This window comes from Pieris brassicae, chromosome 3, assembly GCF_905147105.1.
Source record: "Pieris brassicae chromosome 3, ilPieBrab1.1, whole genome shotgun sequence".
In the NCBI taxonomy this organism is placed as follows: Eukaryota; Metazoa; Arthropoda; class Insecta; order Lepidoptera; family Pieridae; genus Pieris; species Pieris brassicae.
Window position 1 is genome coordinate 20,185,119 of NC_059667.1, and position 27,399 is coordinate 20,212,517.

The following is a 27,399-nucleotide window of genomic DNA, read 5'->3' on the forward strand; positions in this document are numbered from 1 at the left end:
ACCGTTACTTCATGTGCCCATAGCTAGGATTAACCGTCTAAAAAGAGTTAAGACATAACAGTTAAGTAAGAGAAAAGTTCTACTATTTGTTAGTTTTTATTTTTTAGCTTGTTTTTTCGTTATTAATTTCTTGACTTTGTTTTTTTGTTTGGTGTGATTTTTTAAGGTTCTTTTTGGATTGTGTTTTTCGTAAAGAAATAAATAAAATTAGCGCGTTCAAAATACAATAAATTCTTGACGTACGTGAGTCAGATTTAGCCCTAAGATCCTTAGACCCCAAAATCAGTTACAGCTGAGAAAAAAAAGAAATCAAAAAATCATGAAAACACGCTACGTTTTCACTATTTATTTATTTATTAATAAGTCATGTTACAGCTACACATATCCAATATACAACTCACTTAGAATAAATATACAATATACAAAGCCAACACATAGATTAACAAAATATGTGAAACAGAAGAAGAAAAGTGAAATTTGGCACTAAACACATGACAAATTAATATTTTAAAGAAAAACTAAATGGTTACTACTGCTAAATAAGGTCAGACGTCCCGCTACTTTAATTATTTCCTCACATCCTCTGGTAATGTGGAAAATGTCAACATCTGTACTGAATCATTTATTTTGTTAATGAATACTATCGTGAAATTCGAAGCATATTAATTCGTGAGACGTACATTTAATCTCCAAAAATGAATCGATATCATACCGATCGTATTCGAGCTGAAATTGTAATTCCGGTCGAATAACGGAATAATGTTCAATTTTATAATTCACATTTAGTTACGTTACAACTGTGATGAGAAATATAAAAACTATTTTTAGAGACCTTATGATAGTAATCTTTGAAATCTCATCACTAAATCTGAAATCACTACACATTTGCGATGTGTATGTACCTAATGCCTAGTTTTTACTTCAGTATTTTGTAGCATTACTTTGTCAATGATTATAACAAAATGGAAAATAATAAATTTATTAGTTTTATTACGTTTTAAGGCATATTATGTATTTCGTTGACAGTTTATCCTTCTTATACAATTGGTCTGTGTATCCTTATTTATTAGACGCTTAATTCAGTTAACTGTCGTGAATATGGATTTGTAAATTTATCTTTTATGCCAACAATAGAATTGAAATATTTGGTTATTTTATTGGTGTTATTTCTTCTGAAAGGTCGTACATAGGTATTGTTATCAAGTGTTTTACGTCAAAGTCTAAAAGCAGTGTTGACCGTGTCAGGTAGAGCGTGTTCCACACTACGCTGAGGAAATGCGTCCTATGTGTTCTAGAATAAAAACACACATTCTATAAAAGAAAGTGATCATGAAACAGATACTTGTGTATTGCAACTGGTTTTTTAAGTCAAATCTTATACGGGAGTACTAACCACTTAGTATCGACTATGATTGTTACACAAGAAATGATAAGGTCAAACAAAACAATTCGACTGTATCATCTCACTTCTTTGTAATCAATTATTTTTTGTTAAATATTATCGCTCGACCTTAATAAGTTTTTAAGTTCGCAAACAAATTTAATATACTTCCGCGTTATTCTGTTCCGCCCTTTGCGTAAACAATATAAAAAATTGGTTCCTACATACATTTCTAGAGTATTTTGACGAAGTCGATGAATAAAAAGACTTTTTAAGAAATATGAATGTAACGCCAGTTATAACTATTCAAATGAGTTTAAAAAGTCATATTTTTATGTTTTTGGGCAGTTATTATGCCGTCTCATAGACAAAATATACAAAAATAATATTTAGACAGTGTCACACACAGATCAATCACGTGTGGCCTACATATTCCAATTGTTGCCAGCTAAAAATAATGTCTAGCCGTTTTAAATGTTCGGAGTACTTAACTAATGTTGGCAGGGCGTTAAGAATTAATCACAGCTAAAACTCATTTAAGACTGATGCCTTGAGGTTTGATTACTTAAATCGCAATCAAGTTAGGAGCTGATAAATGTATGTCTAATAATAAGTATTATATAAATATACCCTGGTCTGGGTTAACTCCAGGTCATGGCATCCGCAAATGCATTTGCACCTGGGATATTAGAATAACTTAAGGTTGCTGTTCAGGTACCTATTAGCCACAGCTGATAGCGATTAACGATATTGCGACGTATCGTATAATATAAAACGTATTTGACAAACAGGAGTGATACGTATCACTAAGTTACGACTCTGAAAATTACCCTCAATGCTGTTAATTAAAGAAGGTTCTAGTAGTTTCGTTTAAATTACAATAATATATCATATTTTATTGATTGGGTCCTAATACGTTACAACGATTTGGGCGTCAAGTATGTAAGCAGCCTTTTGTTTTTCTAAATTTACTTAAATTTCTGATCGAAGACTTACTTGCGTTGTTTTTTAGTATATATTATTATCCAAAATCCTATTGTGCACACTGACCTATTAGACTGACTAAAATCTAAAAATATGACTAAAGGACTGTATGTGAACGCCATACACAGTGTTAGAGCTTCTTCTGAGACCTAGTATGTAGTTACGCACTTTATTCATTCACTCACTGACTCACTTACTCACTCACACACTTGCACCCTCACACTCACTATGCACTCAAGTGTGTTGATAACAGTTTCAACATCAGAAACAAAAATAAATAAAAAAAAGATGAAATAAAATTATATCTAAATATATTTGTATATAAGTATATGAATGTATAATTAAGTTTGTTATGGAAGATCTGGGAACCCTGACACTCGTATTTTTTAACTTAAAAGGGCTCCCAAATCTTACACATTGTAATACATATGTACTTAAAATGAATAAACACATTTTTATTATATTACCTTTGGGCAACGAACAAGTAGTGTAACTTCCAGAAATAGACTATACCAGGTATCGCCTGGTCTCGCGGTTATCAGAAATGTAAAGATAAGCTTACTGATACTTATAGTATAACACTAATTGTCTATCATATAAAACTGTCGGGAACTCAAATGAATGCTCTATACTTCATAAAATTAGTTACGATGCGATATAACTCTGGATAGCGTCCAATTTCCTTTCGTAACAGTAATGTTACAAACGTTATAATCGTTTTAGCATGTTATGCCAGGATTATTTATTTACATTTCATCGTACGTAAGTAAACAATGGTCATGAAACATTTGTTTCCCTCCCTGCTTCTTACCTGCTTATTTTCCTTTATTTAAGGCCTGTATTTTATATAAAAAAATGAATTTACGTAAAAAAAATGAATTTCGGCAGCTGTGGGCGTATTGAGTTATAAATAAAGTACGATTTTTATATAAACTATTAAATGTATACAAAATCTATGGCCGTGCTGTGGCTGTATCATATACCTGAATAACTCCTTGGCCGAGAATATTGATCGCCACTCGCCAAGTACGTTGCTTAAACAAATATAGATAATACGAATACGAAATTATTAGACGAAATTGTTTTCACAGATATTTTAGACGCAGTTAATTTAAGACTATTTCATCATAGGTTCTTAGATATCTCTAATAACGACTTATGTTACCGCTGTGTTAAGAATCTAGGATTACAAAAATATATTTTCCTCATCACAATGATTTTGGAAAATTTCTTTACATGCAGTTAATGAAGATTCTGTTATATGGCTTATTTATATTCGCTGATGACGACGTTACCATAGATAAATGAAAGGCCCGTTCCTTATCTAAGTCGTAAATTAATTGTGCAATATTTGAACTGATAAATTTATCGAACGGTGTATATACAATAACGTACTTGACAGTTTCAAACAATCATTTCAGTCACGTCAGTCAATGTTTGTCTCAAAGTTGTCTAGAGGTATTTGAGTATCTTCTATAATGTTTCATATGTCCAGTTGAGGTTATCCAAGAGCTCAGTCATACTGGAATTCAAGCGGGAGCGATGTTTTTCATCTTCCGGAAAGTCTGCCCGATAAATGTAATTGAAAATATTGTTTTATAAAATTTATTTGAAAACGGCATGCCAACGTTCAATACAATTAAATACGTAATAAAATTATATTCAAAACTATTAACTACAAACAACAATTCATAACAAATACTTAACAATTAGCATAACATAAAAATGGCCTCAATGTTGGTCCTTTATATTAACTCTTACTGTATCCGATATTGTTTGAATTATTGTGCTACCCGCTAAACGCTTCGAATCTACCGTCATTATTCGAAGTTATTTTCCTCCTCGGAAGAGGTTGTAATTTGTTGTGATTCATGGGAATGTTCGCACTATATATACTGCATATTTGTGGTTTTGCACGTAGCATTGTCACACAATACTTGGTTAAAGTAATTTAAATTATTAAAGCACTAAGATTAGAATAAATGAATTATTCTAGGCACGTTTACCCTTGACCAGGACGCTGTGTTTAAAGATTTATTTGAATGTTAAACAATATTTTAATTGTCCTCCAGTAAGTAGTGCTTGGAGTATTTTAACATTGGTTTCATTAATTATTTTATAAGACGGGTTCGGCTTGTGTCTCATACAAGTTTATCATATTATTAATTAAAATATATATACATATTATTATTATTAGTTAAAATTGTCAAATTTTTTATTTAGGCTATGCCTGAAAATGTAGATTAGCTTATTGAACGGGCTTTTGTATAGTTTTATTGAGAAATAATTAGTCTGAATGGTAAATGAACATTTCTATCGAATTTGTGTTAAGTTACTGTTATGGTATTTTATGTGCTTCCGATGAGTAACATGTATAAATCTAGTAACATGTCAAACTAATCAAGATATATGTTTAATTATTATCTTTTAATAAAACTAAGCTAATAAGATTTTTTAAAAATTTAGTGACTTGATAATCTATTTCGTAATTGATTATCATTATAAGTCACTAAATTGACGGATCATGTAGAGTTTTTCTCATTATATCTTATTAATGATAACATATCATTCTTATATGTAAGTAGTCTGGCCATAAATACATACATAAAAACTTTTTTTTTTCTTCAACTTTTTAATTATTTTGAATTTGGAACACGTATATTATTTTTAAAACTTCTTTCGATTTTGCGCCATTTCACTTTTTTTTTGTCGTGTTCATTATCAAATTACAATATAGAATGGGATGTTAAAGAAAATAGGATTTCAGTCATCGCCCTGAACAAAGTGGGTATGGAGCCGTCGCTCATATTCCAGACACTTCAAATCTTGGTATCAGCCGTATGTTCATATATCGTACATAGTTCTTTCGTATATAGTTCGTACGTTCTATCAACTGATAAAACAACTCTTAGTCTGTCGAAAACAAAAAAAGATCAACATGATACAAAGGCTGTTAATGCTGTTAAAGCCAGAATTCTTCGAAACTCCATTACGAAGCAAAAAATCTTATCGCGAGAAATGAAGATTCCCGCTAGGACTCGTCGCCTCGTATTACAAAACAAGACATTACGCTCGGTGCGAGCAAGTTGGCAGAAGCGTAGCAAACGCTCTTGACGAGGTCACGGATTGAAGGAAACTGTTGCTGTGCCTCTCGACCATAGCGAGCAGATTGGGATTTAGTGGGCAGCACTACGGATCCACCCATACGTCTATTTAGTAATCTCATTAAAAAAAAACATCAATGATGAGTTCTCTGACGATTCTCTAATACAATATTTTCTATTATTCTGTCATGTTTTCGTATAAATATAATTAAGTACGTGCCGTCACTATACAGTTGGTATAATGCATTTTTGTACCAATCCGTTTCTACTACCTAAGCAAATATTATGGATATAAAAAACTTTTACTGACATTTTCTTGGCGTGAAATAATTTTTTAGTTCGGCACGTGTTTATTTGTACAACGTCTGTCGGGTACGTTAGTAATATTTTCAATAATAAATGTTCAATGCGAAGCCGAAAGGTCTCTAGTTCTGGATTATAATTCTATGTTAACAATTCTTTTGTAGCTCGTGCTGAGCTGGATGTATCTTGATTTCGCTCCGAGCTATGCAAAAGTGAATCGCTTGTTTTCCAGTCAATACACCATTATCATATCATTTATTTCGTAATAAGTAATATGTAACAAGAGAATGGCAGAAAAATCACTGATTTACTTCCATCTTGATTTGGAATATGGATGATACAAGGTATAGTCTTGGGTTCTAGTTCGATATCTCTATATAGAGATTTATATGCTATATATTTATAAAGTAGTATATTAGTATAGTAAAATGGAACTTGTTATTAATTTGATTGTAAGGTCCGAAAATTATGCTTGAAAAAATGCGTTGCTGGTCTTTAAATGACTTTCAAATTTATTGTAGTGACTAATACAATGATGGAGTATACTATTTGCTTAGGATTTAATATGATTATTTTAATTTTCGTCTATTTAGTCCCGTTCATAACTTTAATAATTTTTAAAGATGACGCATTTGCTGATGGTACCTCCATTGGTTCCATTGCGGTCAATTGAGCGACTAGTTGTTGTCATGGTGAATCGCCGTAATAAATGGCTTAATAAAAAATTGAGTCACGGAATTGACTTGTTAAAAGTCCTTAACTACACGTGAAGGAATATTCGAGAATAAAATTACATTATATAAAATCAATGTCAAATAGCAAATTTCATACAAAATCGTCAGTGTTAGTAAGTACCGTCGCAGTATATTTGATCCATAGTACTGAAACACTAAGCATGTAGCTAAAACTGTGGCGTATTTAGAAAAGTTTTTTACATAGAGCAAATGGATGTGATCCTCCTTTGATCACTAGTAATTGATACCGCCGCCCATGAACACTCTCAAACAGGGGTCTCGCGATTGCGTTGCCGGCCTTTTAAGAAGTGATACGCTCTTTTCTTGAAGGAAAGAAGAAGGAGAAGTCAAATTGGTTCGGAAATACTTTAGTGGTTTAGTGGACAGCTGGTACCACATAGTGGTGGTGCGCGGCAAAAACTGCCTTAAAAAACGTTGTGGAACGAAGGAAGTGTAGGTGATGCAGATGAAAAATTAAATTATAAATTCGGTTTACGCGATATTTTATAAATTTTTCTTTGATTGAGAATCGAATTTGCTGTATGGCTAATTTATGTAGCCAGGCACTCGAGTTGTTATCCATTACGTCAGATATATAATTACCTTATAACGTAATAATGGACCTTGTAAAAAACCGCCATGTTGTTATTATGCAATACAAACTGAATAATAAATTCAAGATCTATAATGAATTAGTAGTCAAGACCTTGAAGTACTATGTAAAATTATGGGGTATTTGTATCAAAGGATCTATACAAAAAAATAATATTTGTCGGTAAATCCGGCATCACGCATTAACGGCTGGGCCGATTTCGCGAATTCTTCTTTTGTTGTGTTTTTTTATTGTTAGGAGAAGGTTCCTATTAATGTTTAGAAAATTTCCCGGGAAATTAGAAAATTTAAGAATACTTAACCACCATATTAAGTTATAATGACTTTAGTTACGATAGCAAACTTTATATATTCATAGTTAAGACAGGCCAACGTCTTTCGGGTCCGCTAGTAAATTATAAAAAGTAACATATAGCTTCTATAGGGCGTGCATAAATAAAATAAAATAAGAATAGCTCGTATTCAAACCTGTCTCAAAATCTTTAGGGTTGGAGACGGGCCGATTTTCTTGTAAGCTAAGCTATATAAAAACATTTGTCCTATTTACAGATGTGAATTAGACAATTTCCTGGCCCCTTAAGATCTTGAGACAGGTTTGGATACGAACTATTCATTTGCTAACTTTAACGACAATTTTACGTGACAATAACGTTTTCTCTGAATCTAAACTGGGCCTTCGATTTCTTTACCCGTTTCGTGTTCATTTGTTTGATCTACTAGGAAAGTAGGTGATCAGGGTTCTGTGTCTGGCACGAGCCGTAGACTTTTCTTCTTGATATCCACACATTTTCCTTCACCTTACAAGTTAGTATTGTTATCATTGATGTTGCGTATCAAAAACACTCGACATTGATGAATTTCTAAATTTGATCAAGTTAAATTTGTAATATATCTTTAAGTTTTGTTTAAGTTTGAGAGTATAAAAGAGATGAGTCACCGTTTTCCCATTTCTCATGAGAATTTTTTATATTTGGAACATCTGAAATCACCTAAGCATTTCCAGCATGTTACTTTTGTCTGTTGGAACACGTCCAAATCGCAAAATGACTATTTGTCTAGATCTAATCGGTAGTTTTATTTTTACGTTATCGCTTATGTATTTCTTTTAATCGTAATCGTTAATTTAGTAAGTGTCCCTCATCCTGAGATCGTAGGTTTGTAGGATTTTAAGATCACCGGCTGTGCACCAATTGACTTTCTTTCTATGTGCGCATTTAACATTTGCTCGAACGGTGAAGGAAAACATCGCGAGGAAACCGGCTTGCCATAGACCCAAACAGTCGATGGCGTGTGTTAGGTACAGAAGGCTGATCACCTATTTGCCTATTAGATTAACAAATGATCATGAAACAGATACAGAAATCTGAGGGCCAGACCTAAAAAGGTTGTACCGCCATTGCTTTATTATTTATAAGCATAACATATGCATACACCCATTTATTGTACGAAAAAATCTACGTAAGTGCTATTTGATGACATAAATAAAGAAGATAAGATAATTAATCAAGAAGATAAAAATTAAAAGATTACACCAAACTTCTAAAACGTCATTGCTTTGCGTATGTTTGTGCGTTATGAATATAATTAAGACCCATTGACAAATTAAACGAGCGGGACCTGTGACTTCTGTACGTTGACGTACGGAAGGCAAGATTTAAAGTCTCAATATAGGTATTAAACCATTAAATTAAAACTTTGATAGTAAATATTGCACTTGTAAATTAAACAATTAGTAATTATCTTACGAAATTGACATACTATTTTGTTTTACGAGAATGAATGCTCAAATTAATATACACAATCTTTCACACAGCTCGGTTTCACAGAAATCAAGATAGCAATTCTCAAAACATTCGACGAATGCTTGTTTTAGTTCAAGTTGTCGTAAACTGCAAGTCATTGTGAGCAAGTTTATAGATTACATTCTGAGCTACGCGAGGCGTGATTGAATTACCCCGTAAAACTGGCTGAGCTCATAATAATACGATTGAATAATATTGTATATTATCTGTCTTGTCTAGGCTTATTGGTAATCTATTCTATTATGTCAATTATTTTCATTTTTTTAAATGTAATAGGAGGCAAACGGGAAGGAGGCTCATCTGATGTTAAGTTATACCGCCGTGCATAGACACTCACATTGCCAGAAGGTTCGAAGAGTCGTTGCCGGCCTTCTAAGAACTGGGTCGCACTTTTCTTGAACTTCCACATAGTGTTGATACGTGGTGCGCGGCAAAAAACTGCCTCAAGAAATTCTCAGTTGTGGCGACATTACATAACCAATATTCCTTTTATTTGAAACATGCATGTACCACGGAATGTTAATCGGGTCGTTAGATGAAATCAAAACCTTATATCGGTATGAATAAATACTATTAATTTGACAATTGCCCCACGCCGACCATGTAAAATATCGCGCCTTAAGATTGTGGATTAAGGTGGAGACACCTCATCAAATGTAAAATGTTGCCTACAATTTACGTACAACTGCAACAAGCCTACATTGATTGGAAAAAAACTCGAGACCTTCTCTAAGAGAACAAACTCCTTATATATAAAGTCATTCTAAAACCCATTTGGACATATGGCCTCCAGGCCAGTGATACAAACATAAATACAACAACAAGATCATAAAAGCAATTGCAAAAGAACCATGGCACATAACCTGCGACGAAGTTCACGAACACCTTGAAATGAGAACAATCAAAGAGGAAATCCGGAGACTGGCAGCTGAATACAAAGAGCGGTTGATCTGTCACCCGAACGATCTTGCTCGCCAACTATCACCATATTCTAGAGCTAGAAGACCGGCAGTAGGTCTTTTTTTTATAAAATAGGAGGCAATCGGGCAGGAGGCTCACCTGATGTTAAGTGATCAAGTCATTCTCAATGCCAGAGGGCTCGCGAGTGCGTTGCCGGCCTTTTAAGAATTTTTATGCTCTTTTCTTGAAGGACCCTAAGTCGAATTGGTTCGGAAATACTTCAGTCGGCAGCTGGTCCCACACAGTGGTGGTGCGCGGCAAAAACTGCCTTGAAAAAGGTGATACGGGTGGAATTTTGTATTCTGCCTCGACGTCCGATGGTGAAACTCAGCTGCAGGTATTAATCCGATAAGGCTAGGCACTAGATGAGTAGATGCTTCCAATGGGAAGACAGACACTGCACATGACAACACGGCACATATTCGCTCAGAGCAAATATGCGAAGAAAAAATGTTTTGAGTCAAAAGTATATATTGACAGTGACTGATTCTAATTTCAAAATTGAAAGTCATGCTTAGCTTTGCAAAAATGTTTTTTTTTTGTATGGTGTTTGTTTTGCTTAGCAATTACGATGCCAGTGTGCTTGTATATTTATGTTAGATCGAACATAATAATTTTTGAACTGCAAGTCATTGTAAATTATGCAGAGATTATACAGACATGTAATGACTATATTAATGTTATCTGCAAATCCTGAAGGTCAGTGGAATGACCGAGCAGAGTCAAGGTTTTGGGGTTATGTGATATTTACGATTATTTTAGAATATTTTAGCTAACCGGAGGTGACAGAAACACCAAAGTTCTGGTAAAACTTCACGTTGGATTTATTTTAATGAAGGAAACGGTTGTCTCTTCGAAATTATTTTATATTTAACAACTAAGCGGTTCAAGGGATTTTTAATAATCGTGACCGGTGGAGAATTATAGTTAAAACTAATCTGTAACATACCTGTTATTAGTTCTGTTACAAATGAATATGCATTTTTTTAATGAAATATATTACTCATTATTAAAATGTATACCAACATATTCATTAAAGTCTCAGCGCAAACTATTATATTCGAAACGGCCACCTTTAGCTTTTATACAGGCCTTAATCTGTTTGGCCACGAATCTATGCGCTTACGCACCGCCTACTCCAAAGATTTTTTAAGACTCAATGATGCCGTGTTGTTTAGAGTAGGCAATGTCCTCTAAAACTGACCATAATGACTAAAGGGTTTAACATTTAGTAATTAACCAGGCTTGATCTGGGCCAGACCTCAGCATTTATAAAGTTTGGAATGTTACTTTCAAGCCAGGCTTGGGTAGTTCATGCCTTGTGACCAGGTGCAGAATCCTACTGGAAAGACCATGGCATATTATTAAAAGTGTGTTGCTGAGAGGTTTTAAAACATGATCCAAGACTGTATCTTGATACACTTTGGCTGAAGTTTTCACTCTTTTTTTTATAAAATTTTAGTTTTGTTAAATCAGACTAGTTATATGCATAACTGGTTTTTTTTTTAATTTTTAGCTATAAGAATAATCCAACCGCATGGATTCTACAACCCTTTATAAGTCTTGGGATTTGCATGTTTCTATGGCCATTTTGCATCATTTATTCACAAAACTACATACACTATCCTTACAGTACTAATGATGTCATCTGTAGCCAGTGCTATACTGTACATATGTAAGAAGTGCTCTCGAAAATAGTTGCTAGTTATACTGTACACAAAGAAAAAATTCAAAAGTTCCAAATCGACTTTAAAATATATCTCCTATAATAAGTGTGATACCTATAAAGACGCCTGTGAACATTTTGAAATTGATAGTTTAGACTCGACGAAAACAATATGATTTATTCCTACTACATGACATCTCAAGTAATTGCAGCTCCCTTCTAGATGATGCATGCTTCTGCCTACAAGACTCATAGCCGTGCTTTCATTTTCCTCACAGCAACATTAACTATGCAAATAACTCAGTTTTGTATCGCCCAGCACGGACATACAACAACCAATATTTAAGCTTTGACTTGTTTAAGATATTGCGGAATATGGTTAAAAGGAGTATTAAGAATATGCCAAGCGCAAAATCATCTGAATAGTGTACATATCACACATACACACTTTCACGTTCATAAGCTCACTTAAACACTATTACACAACATAGCCGAATTAGGTATTACTTAGTTAAATGTATTGAATATTTTTTTATTGTTGTTTCCCTTTGGTAAATGTTAGAAGCTTTTATTTAATCCATCTTTGGCTATATTTTTAGTGTAGTTGTTTGTTTTTTTTTTAATTTTTGTTAGATATAGGATAACAAAATAATAAGAATAGGATAATGTCGAAAAAAAATATCGCTAAGTTCACAGGTTCACACACTCTGCGAACATATATATATCTCGATAAAATACTTTACTTTGTTAACGGGGATATGTGGAACAGACTAGTTCTGGCCCTTGGTATCGCAAAGATCCGTGGCCTTCGCCCTCGTACGTATCCCCTAGGTAAAAAAGGACGAGATCTTGTAGAAAATCTTTTAAAGATAACTAAAGTTAAGTTTCCTCACGATGTTTGCCTTCACTATACAAGCAATTGCTAATTGCGCACATGAAAAGCAAAAATAATTTATTCACATCCGGAAATTGAATGCACCTTCAACCTCTAGACCAACACAACCCTTTCGTGTTAAAATGTATATGTAAGCGAAATAATTTAACATATTTTTTATTGTTACAGATTACAAACGTCGTCGTCAAAACAGTCAATTCGAAGAGTGGCATTGCAAAAGGCTCGAAAGTTAGAAGAACTCGGGTCGTTGGATAGTTTAAAAAAGTCCGTAAGACTTTAAACTGCTTGTGATATTATTTAAAAGCATTTAGTGAATTGAGAATTCGATTGAGTACTCATTTTGTGATAGTTCTAAATAAGTTATTTATTGGAATACAGTTTGAATATAACAGATTATAGTGATTTGAAGTAACGTCTATGCTCTATGATAAAATCATAATGCGAGACACTATGAAGCCCTGTCAACACACATTGTCTGATGACGTCGTCTACAAGGACGTCGTTGTCATAGGTAAGTAGATAAGGAGCTAAGAGGGGTTCACAGATTATAAGTGCTTGAGGATTAAATGAGGATGTTTTAAAATTCGAACGAAGACGAATTTTGTTCGATATTTGATAATCCTACAAGTCTAATAAACAAAACATAGCGCAAAGCCATAGTCAATAAAATACATAGTTTAAAAAATGAACGTCCAACATGTGTTCAACAATATTTGTTAGAAAAACCGGGTTTTCAGTAAATTGTTTATGATTCAGCCAATTTAGTACTACTCGGTAGTCAGCAAGAATTATACTATTCTAATCCCAGTGTTTCAACGCGTGGGCCGCGACCTCCTAGTGGACCGCTGAACTTGTAATGGATGTCGTATATATATTTACCGTAATTAAATAACGAAAAAATAAGAACTTAAGTTGTTTTAAAATATATTTGGAGAATATTATCGGTAAAAAGCATTTATAATTGGCCCCTTAACTGAACCTATTATTATCGCATTCATTGAACTCGTGAAGGACTTGGCATATTTCAATTAACTACATTAATGGATAAAATCGATAACAACCTAGAAATTTCTACGGCAGCGTTTTGATTCTATCATTAAACTCAATTCATATGATTTTCATATTCATAAGTTCCCGCAATCCCACAATAGTGGTCACATCTAGATCTGTTGTATGTATTTATATTATTATATTTTTCCTTCGATAAGAAGATAGTATTTTCAATTCACAAATGATTCTGAAAATTTGCTATTTACGTATACAAGGCAAACTATACAAATTATTAATTTGCTTCTAGAAATTGCGCTTTCAACGTAATCTTGCAAGAGAATACATAATGTGTTACTTATTTGAGAGTATCTCCCAAACTACATCCTTGAATGTACTGCGCTAACTCAAGCGTAGTTATGTAAAAATTGTATTACGTAATTCTATTTATAGTCATTGTATACTGTTACAAAATGTATATCAGTATTATCTCATGTGTAAGTGGATCAGTATATGGCGCCGATATAATTTATTGATTATTCCATGTGTTGATACATAAATTATACTCATGGCGTAATTCTCTCTCAAACGAATAGCGTTTATTATCAGCTATAACAATTTAGTTTTTTTTCTGCAAAATATAAAGTACTAATTGTCGTTTGTATAAGGTTTAACTTCAGTTTTCTCTTTGTCTATTAATGTAATCTGTTTTGGCTTTTTATATTGCATTAGTGTTGTGTTTTATTATATGGATGTATTAGATGTAAGATTAATAATAAATAAATAATGTGTATTAGAAATATAAAACTATACTATAACTAATTTAAAAACCGACTTGTAAAAAAACATGAAAACGGAAAAGAAACTATCACTTAAACAATTTGTAATGTAGTTCCATAATATGGGCATCCTGACAGTGACAGCCTCCGCCCGCGCGGCCAAATATAATAAAAATAGCCAGAATCAGATTTGGGTAAAAATCCGGCATTCTCCGGGGAAGGCTAGGACCTTTACTTCGTACTTCGCTCACTCCAGTAAGCTTTCGTCCTGCCCTTCAGGCGATTGAACACCTCGCGACGACCCAAGCCGAGGTTCGAGTCTCACAGGAGACGCCCTTGCCAATTCAGGCCGAGCTACGCTCGCCAAAACAGCCCGAGCTGAGCTGTAAAGACCCTTAAGGCTAACAGCGATATTCCATTTTTTTAAAAACTGGCAGCCCATCACTGAAAATATTTAATAATAATTACTGGTCAACAAATAAATAATTATACCTAACAATTAGGCCATGGTTGACTTACCCTGATTTAATCTATGGATGGACGGCGTCCACACTATGTCTTCATCGTGATCTGTCTTGAGCTTCGTAAAAATAAAAAAATAAAATATAATATATAATAAAAGCAGTAAAACTTGTTGTTTTTCAAACATATGTTCAAAACATTATTCAAACATTTAAAATTTTAACCGTGTTATTATCACACTGGAGTTGACATTTTATGAGGTGTCATGTCGTGTATCAGTCGCCGAATCAATAACTAAATGATATATTAGACATAATTGTCTTTGATAGAATAATTTATAGTTCATAGGTAATTCCTCGCCTGTATGGCCCTGCTAGGAATGTCCCTAATTAGGACTCCTCATCAACATTAATTATAAAATAGAGGCGGTTGTTTTACTGCTAAGCAACATTAAAATAAATGTTAAGTGTTTAAATCCATTGATATTTTTTTGTAAATATTTCATATACTATGGCGAATTTGAAAAGATCTAGCAATTAAATATAGGTCGAATTATTTTGAAATATATCTAAAAAGAACGAAATATAAATGTTATCTTTATGTAAAACAATAATATTACAGGTAATGGACCAAGCGGTATGGTTACTTCGTTTATGCTGGCTGGTAATGTACCCTACCTGAAGGAAATTCCAGAAGACCTTCCCATAGACGAAATGCTCAAAGCCAGGTAATAGGAACTTGGTTGCAATTTTAATTTATAGGCCGCTTTTTTCTCGTGACATTTTAAAAATTACAATGCTTATTAACATTTTGTGAGACAAAAAAATTGTTAACAGATAAAGGTACAGTTTGTAAGTGGTGTTGTAGGGTGTAATCAATTGCTATATAGATTATGAAAATTATTTTACCAATAGAACGCCACGTTATTTGTTAGTAAATAATAGTAACCCAAAAGTTTATATACCAACCAATATTATTTACCTATGTACCTTATTATAGATATCCCTTTCAGAAATGCTGTGAAAAACTGGATATTTCAAACTACTGAACCTGATTTTGATAAACTTTGACCGTTTTATAAGTTGGTACAAATTAATGATCATCTCGATAGGATTTCGGAAAAATATGCGGACATACATACACTTATGAATTTAGTACACGCTGTTGCCTAAACAGATATTAAATAATTCCTAAAGAAACCTTCTTTTTTGTCTGTTGTTTCCTGTCTGTGATTCTCCTACACTTGGAACAATTTCCTATAAATGTCATAATATTTCAGATTGTCAAACATGCCTCCCGGACAGAGCCTATACGAAGCTGACCTACTCGAGCTAGCTGAAGGTCTGGAAGGTAGAAGTCAGAATCCCATTTCTTTGCTGGTAAATAATTTTATATTGCGTACAGGTGACAAGGGGTCAGCTAAGGTACCTTATTCGTCTAAACCAAAACAGTGACGCCATGAATCAATAAATTCTCATTACATATATAGCACAGAATTTGTAATATAATATTTAAAAAAATATTAATTCTAATTTAAGCGGAATTAGGTTTCGTGCCGGGAGTAGAAGTTGCGCAGACGCACGTCGTTTAAAAACTTAAGACTTGTTTGGTCAAAGTACTAAGTCATTGTTTAGAAGCGCGGCTTCACAAACTAAACTAGCCACGATGATCGCGAACCTTCTGAAGGAGATGACACTAGAAGAAGAAAGTTATTCAATGTTTATATTCTGTGTAGTAGACATATTTCCGTGTCGGTTAATGAAATCACATAAACCGACTCATGTATTTTCAACTATTGTACACAGGTAGAAGTTATAGAAAGACCTGTCTCAGCAGAAATAGAATGATAAAAATCACGGAAGATTTTTAGACAGGTCAATGTGCACAGATAAGGTAATCAGGTTTGTCGACCTATCTGGCCCACAGATAGTAAATTTGAAATCGAAAATATTTTTTTGGCTATCACGCGTAGCTTTCGTGACTAATCAAAAGATTACTATATTGACATAAGGAAGCCATTGTGCACGATACGTTTCTGAATATAATATTGTCTTTCCAACAAGAAAACGATAGGATAGTGGCGGTTGAACTTACGTTAATATTATTTACTACGCCTCATTTATTAAAAGCTAAAACGATCGCTTGGAACTTTAATGATGTGTAAATATTACGACGGTCAGAGAAAATCCTAAGAATTTCCTTTCTAAACTGTAACTTCTATAAAATATTTGTTTTAAAAGAATCTATAATATTTTGTTGCCATAGAGCTATAGACAAGAACGTGCTTGAATGTAATAGATAATTATAAGTTTGGAAGGGCCTTTGGTGGAATATTGGTGTCGCCTCGGCTCGGAATTAAATCTTAGCCATACAGGTGTTTTTGACATACAGGTGTTCGTAGTTCGCGCTAAGTCTCGACCCTGAATCTTGCTCTTAGATTTCTTTGTTTTTGAATTATAAATAAAATAAAAATCAATAGCTCAACCTTTCTAGGTCTGGGCCTCAGATTTCTGTATTTGTTTCATGATCATAATCTAATAGGCAAGTAGGTGATCAGCCTTCTGTGTCTTGTATTAACAGATCAATTATATCTGTTAAGTTTTAAGAATAATATACACATGTTTTTACAAAGGTAAAGGTAAAACATCGAAAAAATATATCAAACAAAATGATGTTGACTAGCCTGAATTTAAAACATTTTTCTTTTGTGGGGCCCATCCTTTTTGGAGGTCCCCTTTGGTCTCCCCTGGATCCGACAATGCCTTTTTGTTTCGCATATGACATAATACGATTTATACGCGAAGTGAGTTCATTATTTTTTGTTCTATATCTGGTTTCTATTATTTTGGAGCTTATTTATTTAATAAATTAAGGTGATATGTCTAACTTGACTGATTTCCAAGAAGGCATGCCCTTTTTAATCGCACATACGGTAAATAAATAAAATTGTGACACATTTGACCTGATGCTTTTTTTCGTATAAATAAAGCTTTTTAGTAAATATTTATTACTTTTTGGTATTCAGATATCCACTCTTAAATACCATAGCAACACAGATATACATTTTATTAAATACTCATTAATGATACTGCAGATAAAAAATTGGTTGAGGCTATATTCGATATAAAAAAGAGTATTACAGCTATGACACAGCCTCGACCGGTTCTACGCATTAACAAGTTTTATCGCTAAGAGGCAGTTGGCGTTATTCGCATCGCAACAAAATAGTAAAGATTTTATCACAATTACGAAATAATGTATCAAAAATAATTTTATTAAATTACTAGACAAATTCATATTAATGTAGTTCCTAACCGAATTCGAAAAAGCCGGTAGTAAATGAATAACGATCGATACATTTTCTCATTGAGCGCAATATGCCAGATTTAATATAGAAAAACAGGTCCTGAAACTAGATATGTTTGATTGATGTTGAATATGGGCCAGAGTTCGTGGTACATCTCGACTGGTTAATTCTGGTCCTTCGGACCAGTCGGGAGCAGGCGTCTTAAAAAAATATCTATATATGAAATAAAGTGCTTAAAAAATTACAAAGAGACAATCGCAAACTTCTCTCTTTTTGAAGTAATTTCGGTATTAACAATAGCGTAATGTCATCGATATAATATTAAGGTTATGCAAAAACTACAATGCCATATAATTTGAAAATAGACCTTGCGGTCAGTTCACGGCCATCTATGCGTGACATTCACAATTATTCTTTAGTCTTGATTTCTAATTCAAATAAATCTTTTCCAGATGGATAATTTGTTAAGACCATGCGCAGACTTGGGGATTCAAGCTGATTCGCTTATTGAATGGCGATACGACGTTGAAAAAGAGGTACGTATAGTCTACAAATTGTTTTACTTGTAAGAACGACCACATCATTAAATTGCTGAGGAAATGTCGACTCTATAGACCTGTTTCTCATCCCAATTTCGGGAAATTCGTTGAATACATTGAGTAGATTGCAGTACCGACTACCTTTATAGAATAAAAAGCTTTTAATATACTTTAGACTATAATTTAAAAAAACTTTTTAATTTTAGATCGACCACGTCGTCTTAGGAAGGGGCCCGCCTGGCGGTTCCTGGCACACGTTTCCGCCGAATGTATTAACTCTTTCTCCGGGCGCGTGGCTCTCGCTACCTCCGCACACGACCGACTCCACCGAGCGACTGACGGCGAGTGGCGTTGCTGAGTACTGTCGGCGGTATGTTCAAGCCTGTCATTTGCAGGTGAGGGTAGTTCTATATAACAAAAAAGTTTTTAAGAAAGCTCTACCCATCAAATTCATCTTAAGCTGTGTCCGGATACAAGCGGGTTATATAGAGGGGATACAATATATGCGGGTTATTAGAAGTTTTGCATTTGTGAAGGACATAAACAAAAGTTATTATTACATATAGTATATTAACTGTAACCAACCAATTTGGTGTGTATATCAATAGTCCCTACATTAGTTGCATCCCAAAATGAACATTTTTATATTTCCCCGTATATTTTTATTATTTTTTGTGTTGGTTTATTCATTACTGTATATGAGAACATTTAATATTGTAATAGCATAAATTGATTAATTATAGTAAATCAATTCCAATAAGTCATATTTGGCTGTTTTAAACATCGGCGAAGTCGAGTCGAGTTTGGTAACATACAAACAGAACTAACATCAAGATACATTTTTCAGCGCTACTTTCGCTGCGGCGTCGTGGTAACAAGTGTGACAGCTGGTCCTCGAATTCCTGGGGCACCTTGCAGCCCTGCTTGTCCACGGGGGGCTGGCTATTGTGTCTCTGGGTAAGATTTATTTCTTAAATATCTTCATATTTATTCGTAAATAAATCCAATTATAAACTAGATTATCTCTGTCTGAATTGTTTAAGTGAATTCAAATGAAAAGTAATTTTATTCATATAGGTAGCTGTGAACTCTTATGAACGACCAGATTAAAGAAATATCGATGTGTATATTTTGTATGTAGAATTGAAATGGTTGCAATAAATTGTTATCATAGATAAAAAATAAAATAATTGTATTTTTTTTAAATTTTAATGATGAATTTATTTCACAAATTACTAGCAAGCACACATTTTTTTCTATTTCAGATATGACCACAAGGAACAGCGCGGGTTTAGATATGTATGTCGTCGGGTGGTCATCGCGGCTGGTGCTTGTGACAGACCAAATGCACTTCCTGAACACATTTCGACACATGCTGTACATCAGTTAGGTGATTTGGAAAGGGCTGCTCAGTTACTTGATACTAGTAAGTATGAATGTAAAGGTTTTTATCCTTTTAGATACAACCACGGCCAACAGCCTAGTGGCTACAGCGTGCGACTCTCATCTATGAGGTCGTAGGTTCGATCACCGGCTGTGTACCAATGGATTTTCTTTCTATGTGCACATTTAACATTAACTCAAACGGTGAAGGAAAACATCGTGAGGAAACCGGCATGTGTCAGGCACAGAAGGCTGATCACCTACTTGTCTATTCTATTTACAAATGTCACAACAGTGGTTACAACAACCAGCCGTGTTTAGTATATAAATATAACAATAATATAAGGTATATTCACATTATCAATTAATTAAATTCATCTATTAAACTCCATCAACAAGAAATTCTAAATACCACATAAAAATATATATTTTATTGAAGAAGCCACAGAAAATGTAGAAATAATTGCGATTCTTTATAGTTTTTTATCAAACATTTTTTTTTTGTTTTTCAGAAAAGATGTCTGACCATGACCGCTCAGTACTAATAGTAGGCTCAGGAGTTTCAGCTGCGGACGCAGTGCGCCTCGCGCGCTCTTCAAATCTCCATGTATATCACCTCCATAGAACAGCTGCAGACTCACTCGCTAAACTGCCATTGATTAATTATCCTGACTACAACCAGGTAGATTAACATCTCCTATAAAACTTTAAACACTTAAAAGAACGATTATTGGAAGCAATTTTTTTTCTAGTAGGCGGGTAAAAATAATCCTTATTTAGCTAATTTGCATCAATGTCTAAACAATATTGTGTGAATATATTGTAATTAGAGGTTTAAAATTTCTTTTTTTTTTAACAGGTCTACAAAATGATGTGTGACGGTCCATCAGGAAATCATCCCAATTACAACTCGCTCCCTGAACATATGATTGTTGAAGTAACAACATTACATTCACCTCGGCTGCAACACCCAGATGAAGAAAAAGTATGCCTAAAAAAAGTCAAATTACTTAACCTAACAACAAACAAGACTATAGAATTAACTGTATCCATTATTGCAGTACTAATTGGCTCAAAACCAGACTTATTTTTTCTGCAAACAAACTTTGATTTGAATACAATAGACATAAAAAAGTGCAAGTGTAATGAAAAGAAAATTGATGATAAACAATGTTTTCTCAAAAACCACTGGCATTATTTTAAATCTGTATTAGGACAGAGTATACAAAGTTGCAAATCCAGGTATTTGAATTACACAGAAATAAATGGCAATATTGGTACAAAATGTTCAATACCAGATTGTAACAAAAGGGATACATGCACATGCTACATCAAGGCTGATCTTGGTCATACTGTCCGTGAATGCAAATGTGAAATCATTCCATATTCAAATCTACAGCAGGAAAAGAACTGTCAATGTCAACCGACAAACCCATACAGCTCTGGCTTAGGTTATGGTATTGACCCAAAGAAGCCAGTTGATGGACGATCCAATCCAGTGGCCATAGACAAAAGTACTCATGAATTGTTTAATTACCCAGGAATGTATGCCTTAGGTCCTCTAACAGCTGATAATTTTATAAGGTTCATTCCTGGAGGTGCACTAGCCCTAGTGTCATACATCCACCGAGAAACAAAATCAGAGTAATATAAGACCATTGAAATTGTGATTATATACTTAATTTTATACAATAAATTATTTTTTATACACTGTCTATGTAATTTTTCCTTGAATACCTAAAATAATTGACCATTATCTTGAGTAAAGAACCAGTATTCTATGTTGTCAAAACTAATGAAATAAAATCATTATACTAGAAATTTTATTATGTCAATACAATAAAAAAACCTATATCTATTTAGTTACATTAACAGTAAAGATGGCACATATTACTTATATAAAATAACAATTAACATTTATAAATATTTTACATATATAAAGCTATAAGAGTTATCACTTGCTTTACATTTACAAAAATATATTAAATATATCAAATCCGAAAAACATTTTGCAGGGCAGTGTTGGACTATTGAATTTGGCAGATTTTAGAATACTGCCTAAGACCCCATATAGTCCTGATTTTTTTACAAAAGAGTAACTTATAATCCGACAAATCTCAGATCCTATATGTAGAGTACATTAGTACAAATCATATTACAATATATAGAACAAAACAATAACTTAAGCTTTCAGCACAATAGTATTGGTACATAAAAGCTATCTTCTTCAATTATGCATTAGAGAAGATTGTCAAAAAAATTTTAATAATAAATTATAGAGAATGTAGGATACCAGAGGGTGCCGGATTACCGGAGGTCTTTAATGTCAATAATATTAATTCTTTGTATTTAATGTAACTATGAAGAAAGATGAGTGTAAATATTACTACAATAATTAATCTTTCAGATCATAATTTATAGACAGATCCTGACAAATATAAATTATTTTTATTTTTTTATTAAACAAATGTTATTATATTTATTTATTATCAAAGCCTTTACAGAATACTTATTATAATAAATTATGATTTCATTACTGAAATGAAATGCAATTTACCTAATTATTTTTACAATTAATAATTGATGATCTATAGCTCAAATTAATTGTATCTTACACAATACTTGTAGTAAAATTTATACTTAACATTAATGATTCAGATACAGTTGTAAATACACAGATTAGAAGTACAAATACAAATAACATAAATCGTCAATCTCTGCTTGGTGGAGGTTGGGGTGTATGAAACAGTATAGTAAGTCGCTGCAACTCTTCAGCCAGCACTCTTGGTAAACCCAATGCATTTACGGCATTAGAGTCCTTCAAATGTAATGCCAAAGCTAGCAAAACAGTATGTCTTAAGCTACGTACACCAATTGTAATATTCCAATTTGCGCGAAACATCATACCGCCTATATTTGTAGGTGGTCGGTAAATAGGATTATTGTTTATAACGTACCGTTCCTTAGTTGCTACGTCCGTGAACTCCCACGGATGAGTTATAAAAGAATTGACGTCAAAGTATCTACCTTCCTCCAAGCGGACGTAATGGCGCTTTACGCCCCGAAAGTCTCGCCACCAAATATCTATTGGACGCGATGTTTTATTTGTAAATCTCAGATAAGCTCGCTGCGTTGATTCCAAAGATCTTACAAGCATGCTTTGTCCGTTTGCATCTATTTCATACACTAAATCACTTTCGTCACTCTCCGACATAATTTTAATGAGGCCAACACATAGCTGATAGCAGCTTAAGCCCGATAATTATGATAATGATTTGGCACACTTAAATCATGAAATACAAAATACAAACCATTAAGTTTTTTCTTAGGAAAATTATATTTGATCAAAAAAGATTAAAGGCAATAAGTTAGAAATTATATTGAAGTTAACAATATTTTGTATTAACTAAACGTCTAATAAAAGAAAGATAAATCTCTGCAATTATTTTACTTAAACACCAAAACAACAACAATGAACTATGAAGTGTGAATCATAAATCTTTGAGTTTGAACAATGATATTTTACTTTGCCACGATTTGAATTGAATCTGTCAAATAGTCAATATGGCAACATCAAAATCAATACCAGCTGATTCATGACACTTTATATAGATAAAACTATTTCCATACGTTAAGTTACAAGCTGTAACATAAGCGTTATAATGTTAGAATTCATTTATTACATCTTTAGGTAAAGTAAAGTAATCGTCTTGAAAAATTATCTTTTTACTTCGAATCACCAAAATCAAGAAGAATTGAATTTATTTTACCTACCCATTTCATGTTGTTAATTTTCTTTTCTATTTTCAATGTCTTAGGTATGCTACTTTAATAGCGTTATGCCAACATAATCTATTTTCATCAGATACATTAGTGACTTCCAATGATGTTATCTTCATGTATGTTTTTTACATAATCATAGGTCGAAGCTGGTGGACGTCTTTTACTTTACAGTCTGCCATTCACAGGTGTCTATGACATCAGAGAGTTCTTTAAATTCATAGCCTGATTCATATTTCAATTCGTCTGTTTATATTTGATAATCTTCCTGGTTTGATGAAGTATTTGGTTAGTCGTTTTCTCAATTTCTTTCTATTCTATCTATGGTCTATGAATAATCTTTTTGACAAATTTTATATTTCTTTATTGTGTATTTCCTATATTGTATCTTTTGCACTTTTATATTTACTATTTACAAGGTTCTCATTTTGATTTTTAAAATATATTATATCCCCTAACATATCTGCGTATATAAATTTCATTGTATTTCGGTATAAAACCCCTGTATCATTTACATTGTGTACCTACATACCTATATGTATTAACTAGGGTTGCTTGAGCTTGTAATCTCGAAGGGTCATAATATGACTGGGAAGATGGCTCGATGTTATAGGGCATTGTTGAAGTAATTTTTCTATAGTTACAAATAATTTATAAAACGACCCCGACCTAATGACAGGCAAAAATGTATTCTATTTGACTGTCTAAAGGAAATTTATGAACCCAAAGGGTATATAAAAGTAATTTAGGGGTATAAGTGCCTCGTAAATATTGTAACTTACATTACAATATTTACGTCTCGTCTTGTGAATATTGTAACTTACATTATTCAATAATAATTACAATATAAAAATTACATTTACTCCTAAGATATTTGTTAATTCACTTTTTAGTTAGTCTGTCCCATTTAGTCTTTTTAGTCTGTGACCTGGATTCCTTTGTATATACTTGAAATCTTGTTTTCCTTCAACAACATAACATAGATTCCTAACTTTTTTGCATGGCTGACGCACAAACCGTGCAGGCCAAGAAAGGGGAAAAAAAAACATAACATAGAGGTGTTTAATATCAATTATCGAATAAAATAACAATCTTACTTTGGTATAAGATATATTTGTTATTGTTTGGAAATGGCGGTCTGTGTTGCTGTGATTGGAAAAGATGTCAGTTTATTAACGGTACTCATATAAAAATAATCTTAAATTCCTGTGTATTTATAACCAGAGCAATATTTACTTCCAGAACGCTCCCTTGTACATTGGTGGAATTGGTATTGACACAAGCACCGATAATGAATTATCTAGACAATGGCTAGTTCATACAGCTCTTGATGCGTTAGAAGAGAGACTAGTGTCTAGTAATACTACTACAGCCAACACAGCAACAAATGCAGCTCGTACTGATTTAAGAGATTTATATTTGGGCTTGTTATATTCAACTGATACTCATAAAATGTATGTATTAACTCTTTTTATTTTATATGAAAACAGCTAATAGTGGTGTTAAAATTATAAAATAATAATAGACAAAATATTTTAAATACAGAAATCCATGATAATATTTTATAGCTAATAGTTGTTTGTCTATATTCTATTCCATTGCAGTTATGGTTATGTTACTAATACACGTATTAAATTGGTATTGGTGACTAGCTCCACATCACCAAGTGGCAGTAACATAAGAGATGCAGAAGTAAGAACTGCACTGAGGAGACTACATGCACTTTATGCTGATGCTATTTGTAATCCATTCCACTTACCTGGTGATCAAATTACTTCCACGTAAGTAACTGTTGCTATCATTATTAGGTATATTTTAGTATCAAACAACAGATACAAGACAATTTTAATTTCCTTGATATGAATATCTTGATACCTATGAACCTATTACGGTAAAGCTCTCATTGTTTTATACAATTGAACAATATGTCACATATAAATGAAGTCTTCCCAAATGCTTACTAATATTTATGTTTTCTTTTTCAGAAAGTTCGACAAGCAAGTGAAAAATTTGATGCTTAATAATGTTTAGAGTTTAGTGTTATAGAAATCAATAAATATTACCCAAGTATCACACCTATTCATTAAGTACTTTTTACATAGTTTTAAGTTTTTAATAATGTTTAGAGTTACTATTATTACATTAATTTATAAATATTTTAATATGATTTAATAAACTAGGTTATAATAAGCTAAAGAACAGTTATTTACCAACTCCTTTCCTTAGAGATACTTTGTGAGTAATATATACCATTTTAATAATTATTGATAGTCAACTTTCGAATCAATACCGTTTTTATTTGAATTGACATAAGATATAGATAGTACTGTCCATAATTTACAATTAAATATTGTCTACTGAGTTATAAATAAATATCAGATGATTAAAATAATGGTACAAAAATATAAATAAATTATAATGATATTATATTGAATGACTAGTTAGTTTTTAGTTATATTTTAGCGGAAAATGGTAACCCGTAACAGTAACATGGTAACACTGGCTATAAGGGACTTGAGAAATTTAAAACAAAATGTCTTCTTTTAACTTGACGTTTTGAGTGAAGCTGTTCTCCGGTTCAGCGCTGAGCACTTTTTTGTGGAAGTTGTTTATCTCGACCGGGAAAACCAAATAAAATGGTAAAGTATGACCAGTTACATATTGCAAAATTATAATCATACAAGGGTATTTTAAGTAAACGTTTTATAAAGTTTTAGGTTATGTTTACACGTGCTATATGCGCGCGCGTAAACCTCTACTTTTATTTTATAGAATTTTAATCCACTTCACCTCTTTATTGCTGTAAATTTTAAATCCTAATCATTCGGTACATGTAATATTATAGGCAGCCGCTGTCGTATCAGGCAAAGACATTGAGAAGCCCCAGGCTGAGATCTCTCCCGTGCATCGCATTAGGATTACCCTGACATCCCGTAATGTGCGCTCATTGGAAAAAGTCTGCTCTGACCTTATCAATGGAGCTAAGAAACAAAAACTGCGTGTCAAGGTTGGTATATATGTATAAAATCTGTACTGTTGTAGGTATTTGGTTTTACTGAATATTTATACAATATCTTCAATCTAATACGGTTAAATTTTCTTCTTGTTCTTATAAAATTAAGTAATTTCCAAATGTGATGTTAATTAGTAGCAGATTCTCAAATTAAAATTCTATCCATATATATATATATTGCATGTTGGTGTTTACCATGTGCAAATTATTGTTGTATAAATTACAATTGACAACACTTTGTAATTATGTTTTATTAATGGTAACAGAATGCACCTACATGAAAACCTTGTATGTATTTAGTGCAATGTTCACTAAATTGGTGCAACATTACTGCATTCCAAAGTGCAGAATGTATGCTTTATGCTGCATTCTGCTCATAGGTCGGCAACATTTTTGAAATGAATATTCAAATTGTTATACTTTCTTAAATAATTAAGAAGAGAGTAACAATAGAAATCATAAATTTCAGGGTCCAGTCCGCATGCCAACCAAGATCCTCCGCATCACAACCCGTAAGACACCTTGTGGTGAAGGTTCTAAGACCTGGGACAGATTCCAGATGAGAATCCACAAGAGAGTGATTGACCTTCACTCACCCTCAGAGATTGTGAAGCAGATCACATCGATCAACATCGAGCCTGGTGTAGAAGTCGAAGTAACCATCGCCGATGCGTAGGCACAGCTGCCAATAAAAAAGTATAAGTGAAA

At 33.0% G+C, this 27,399-nt stretch overlaps 4 protein-coding genes across 6 annotated transcripts in view; 3 read left to right on the forward strand and 1 right to left on the reverse strand.

Annotated features, from left to right (window-relative positions):
- LOC123707215 (oxidative stress-induced growth inhibitor 1-like) overlaps positions 1–21,613 on the forward strand; it is a 32,487-nt gene extending 10,874 nt beyond the window's left edge. For 2 of the 3 annotated variants that reach the window (XM_045657080.1, XM_045657081.1), the window contains exons 2-10: positions 12,610–12,952; positions 15,291–15,396; positions 15,949–16,048; positions 18,429–18,512; positions 18,722–18,910; positions 19,363–19,472; positions 19,781–19,941; positions 20,411–20,580; positions 20,758–21,613. In XM_045657080.1, coding sequence (XP_045513036.1) covers positions 12,859–12,952; positions 15,291–15,396; positions 15,949–16,048; positions 18,429–18,512; positions 18,722–18,910; positions 19,363–19,472; positions 19,781–19,941; positions 20,411–20,580; positions 20,758–21,546 — 1,803 coding nt within the window. In that variant the 5' untranslated portion in view covers positions 12,610–12,858 and the 3' untranslated portion in view covers positions 21,547–21,613. Of the gene's footprint in view, positions 1–12,609; positions 12,953–15,290; positions 15,397–15,948; positions 16,049–18,428; positions 18,513–18,721; positions 18,911–19,362; positions 19,473–19,780; positions 19,942–20,410; positions 20,581–20,757 lie in introns of those variants that run through there. The other variant, XM_045657082.1, reaches the window with a different exon arrangement.
- Positions 21,614–21,707: 94 nt separating this feature from the next.
- LOC123707676 (von Hippel-Lindau tumor suppressor homolog) lies at positions 21,708–23,394 on the reverse strand. Its single transcript, XM_045657947.1, has one exon. The coding sequence runs from the start codon at positions 23,110–23,112 to the stop codon at positions 22,609–22,611; it is 504 nt and encodes a 167-aa protein (XP_045513903.1). The 5' UTR covers positions 23,113–23,394; the 3' UTR covers positions 21,708–22,608.
- A 1,228-nt stretch (positions 23,395–24,622) lies between these two features.
- On the forward strand, positions 24,623–25,802 carry LOC123707158 (trafficking protein particle complex subunit 2-like protein). The gene is made up of 4 exons (XM_045656988.1): positions 24,623–24,841; positions 24,921–25,132; positions 25,283–25,459; positions 25,664–25,802. The coding sequence occupies exons 1-4, from the start codon at positions 24,809–24,811 to the stop codon at positions 25,707–25,709; spliced, it is 468 nt and encodes a 155-aa protein (XP_045512944.1). The 5' UTR covers positions 24,623–24,808; the 3' UTR covers positions 25,710–25,802.
- A 366-nt stretch (positions 25,803–26,168) lies between these two features.
- Positions 26,169–27,399, forward strand: LOC123706997 (40S ribosomal protein S20). Its single transcript, XM_045656723.1, has 3 exons — positions 26,169–26,317; positions 26,524–26,685; positions 27,161–27,399. The coding sequence occupies exons 1-3, from the start codon at positions 26,315–26,317 to the stop codon at positions 27,365–27,367; spliced, it is 372 nt and encodes a 123-aa protein (XP_045512679.1). The 5' UTR covers positions 26,169–26,314; the 3' UTR covers positions 27,368–27,399.

Bases quoted from the DNA above. Each gene is read 5' to 3' on its own strand.
- LOC123707676 (XM_045657947.1), bottom strand. From the start codon at position 23,112: ATGTCGGAGAGTGACGAAAGTGATTTAGTGTATGAAATAGATGCAAAC.
- LOC123706997 (XM_045656723.1), top strand. The intron at 26,686-27,160 runs GTTGGTATATAT...CATAAATTTCAG, and splicing joins AACAAAAACTGCGTGTCAAG to GGTCCAGTCCGCATGCCAAC.
- LOC123707158 (XM_045656988.1), top strand. From the start codon at position 24,809: ATGGCGGTCTGTGTTGCTGTGATTGGAAAAGAT. The intron at 24,842-24,920 runs GTCAGTTTATTA...ATTTACTTCCAG, and splicing joins TTGCTGTGATTGGAAAAGAT to AACGCTCCCTTGTACATTGG. The intron at 25,133-25,282 runs GTATGTATTAAC...ATTCCATTGCAG, and splicing joins TCAACTGATACTCATAAAAT to TTATGGTTATGTTACTAATA.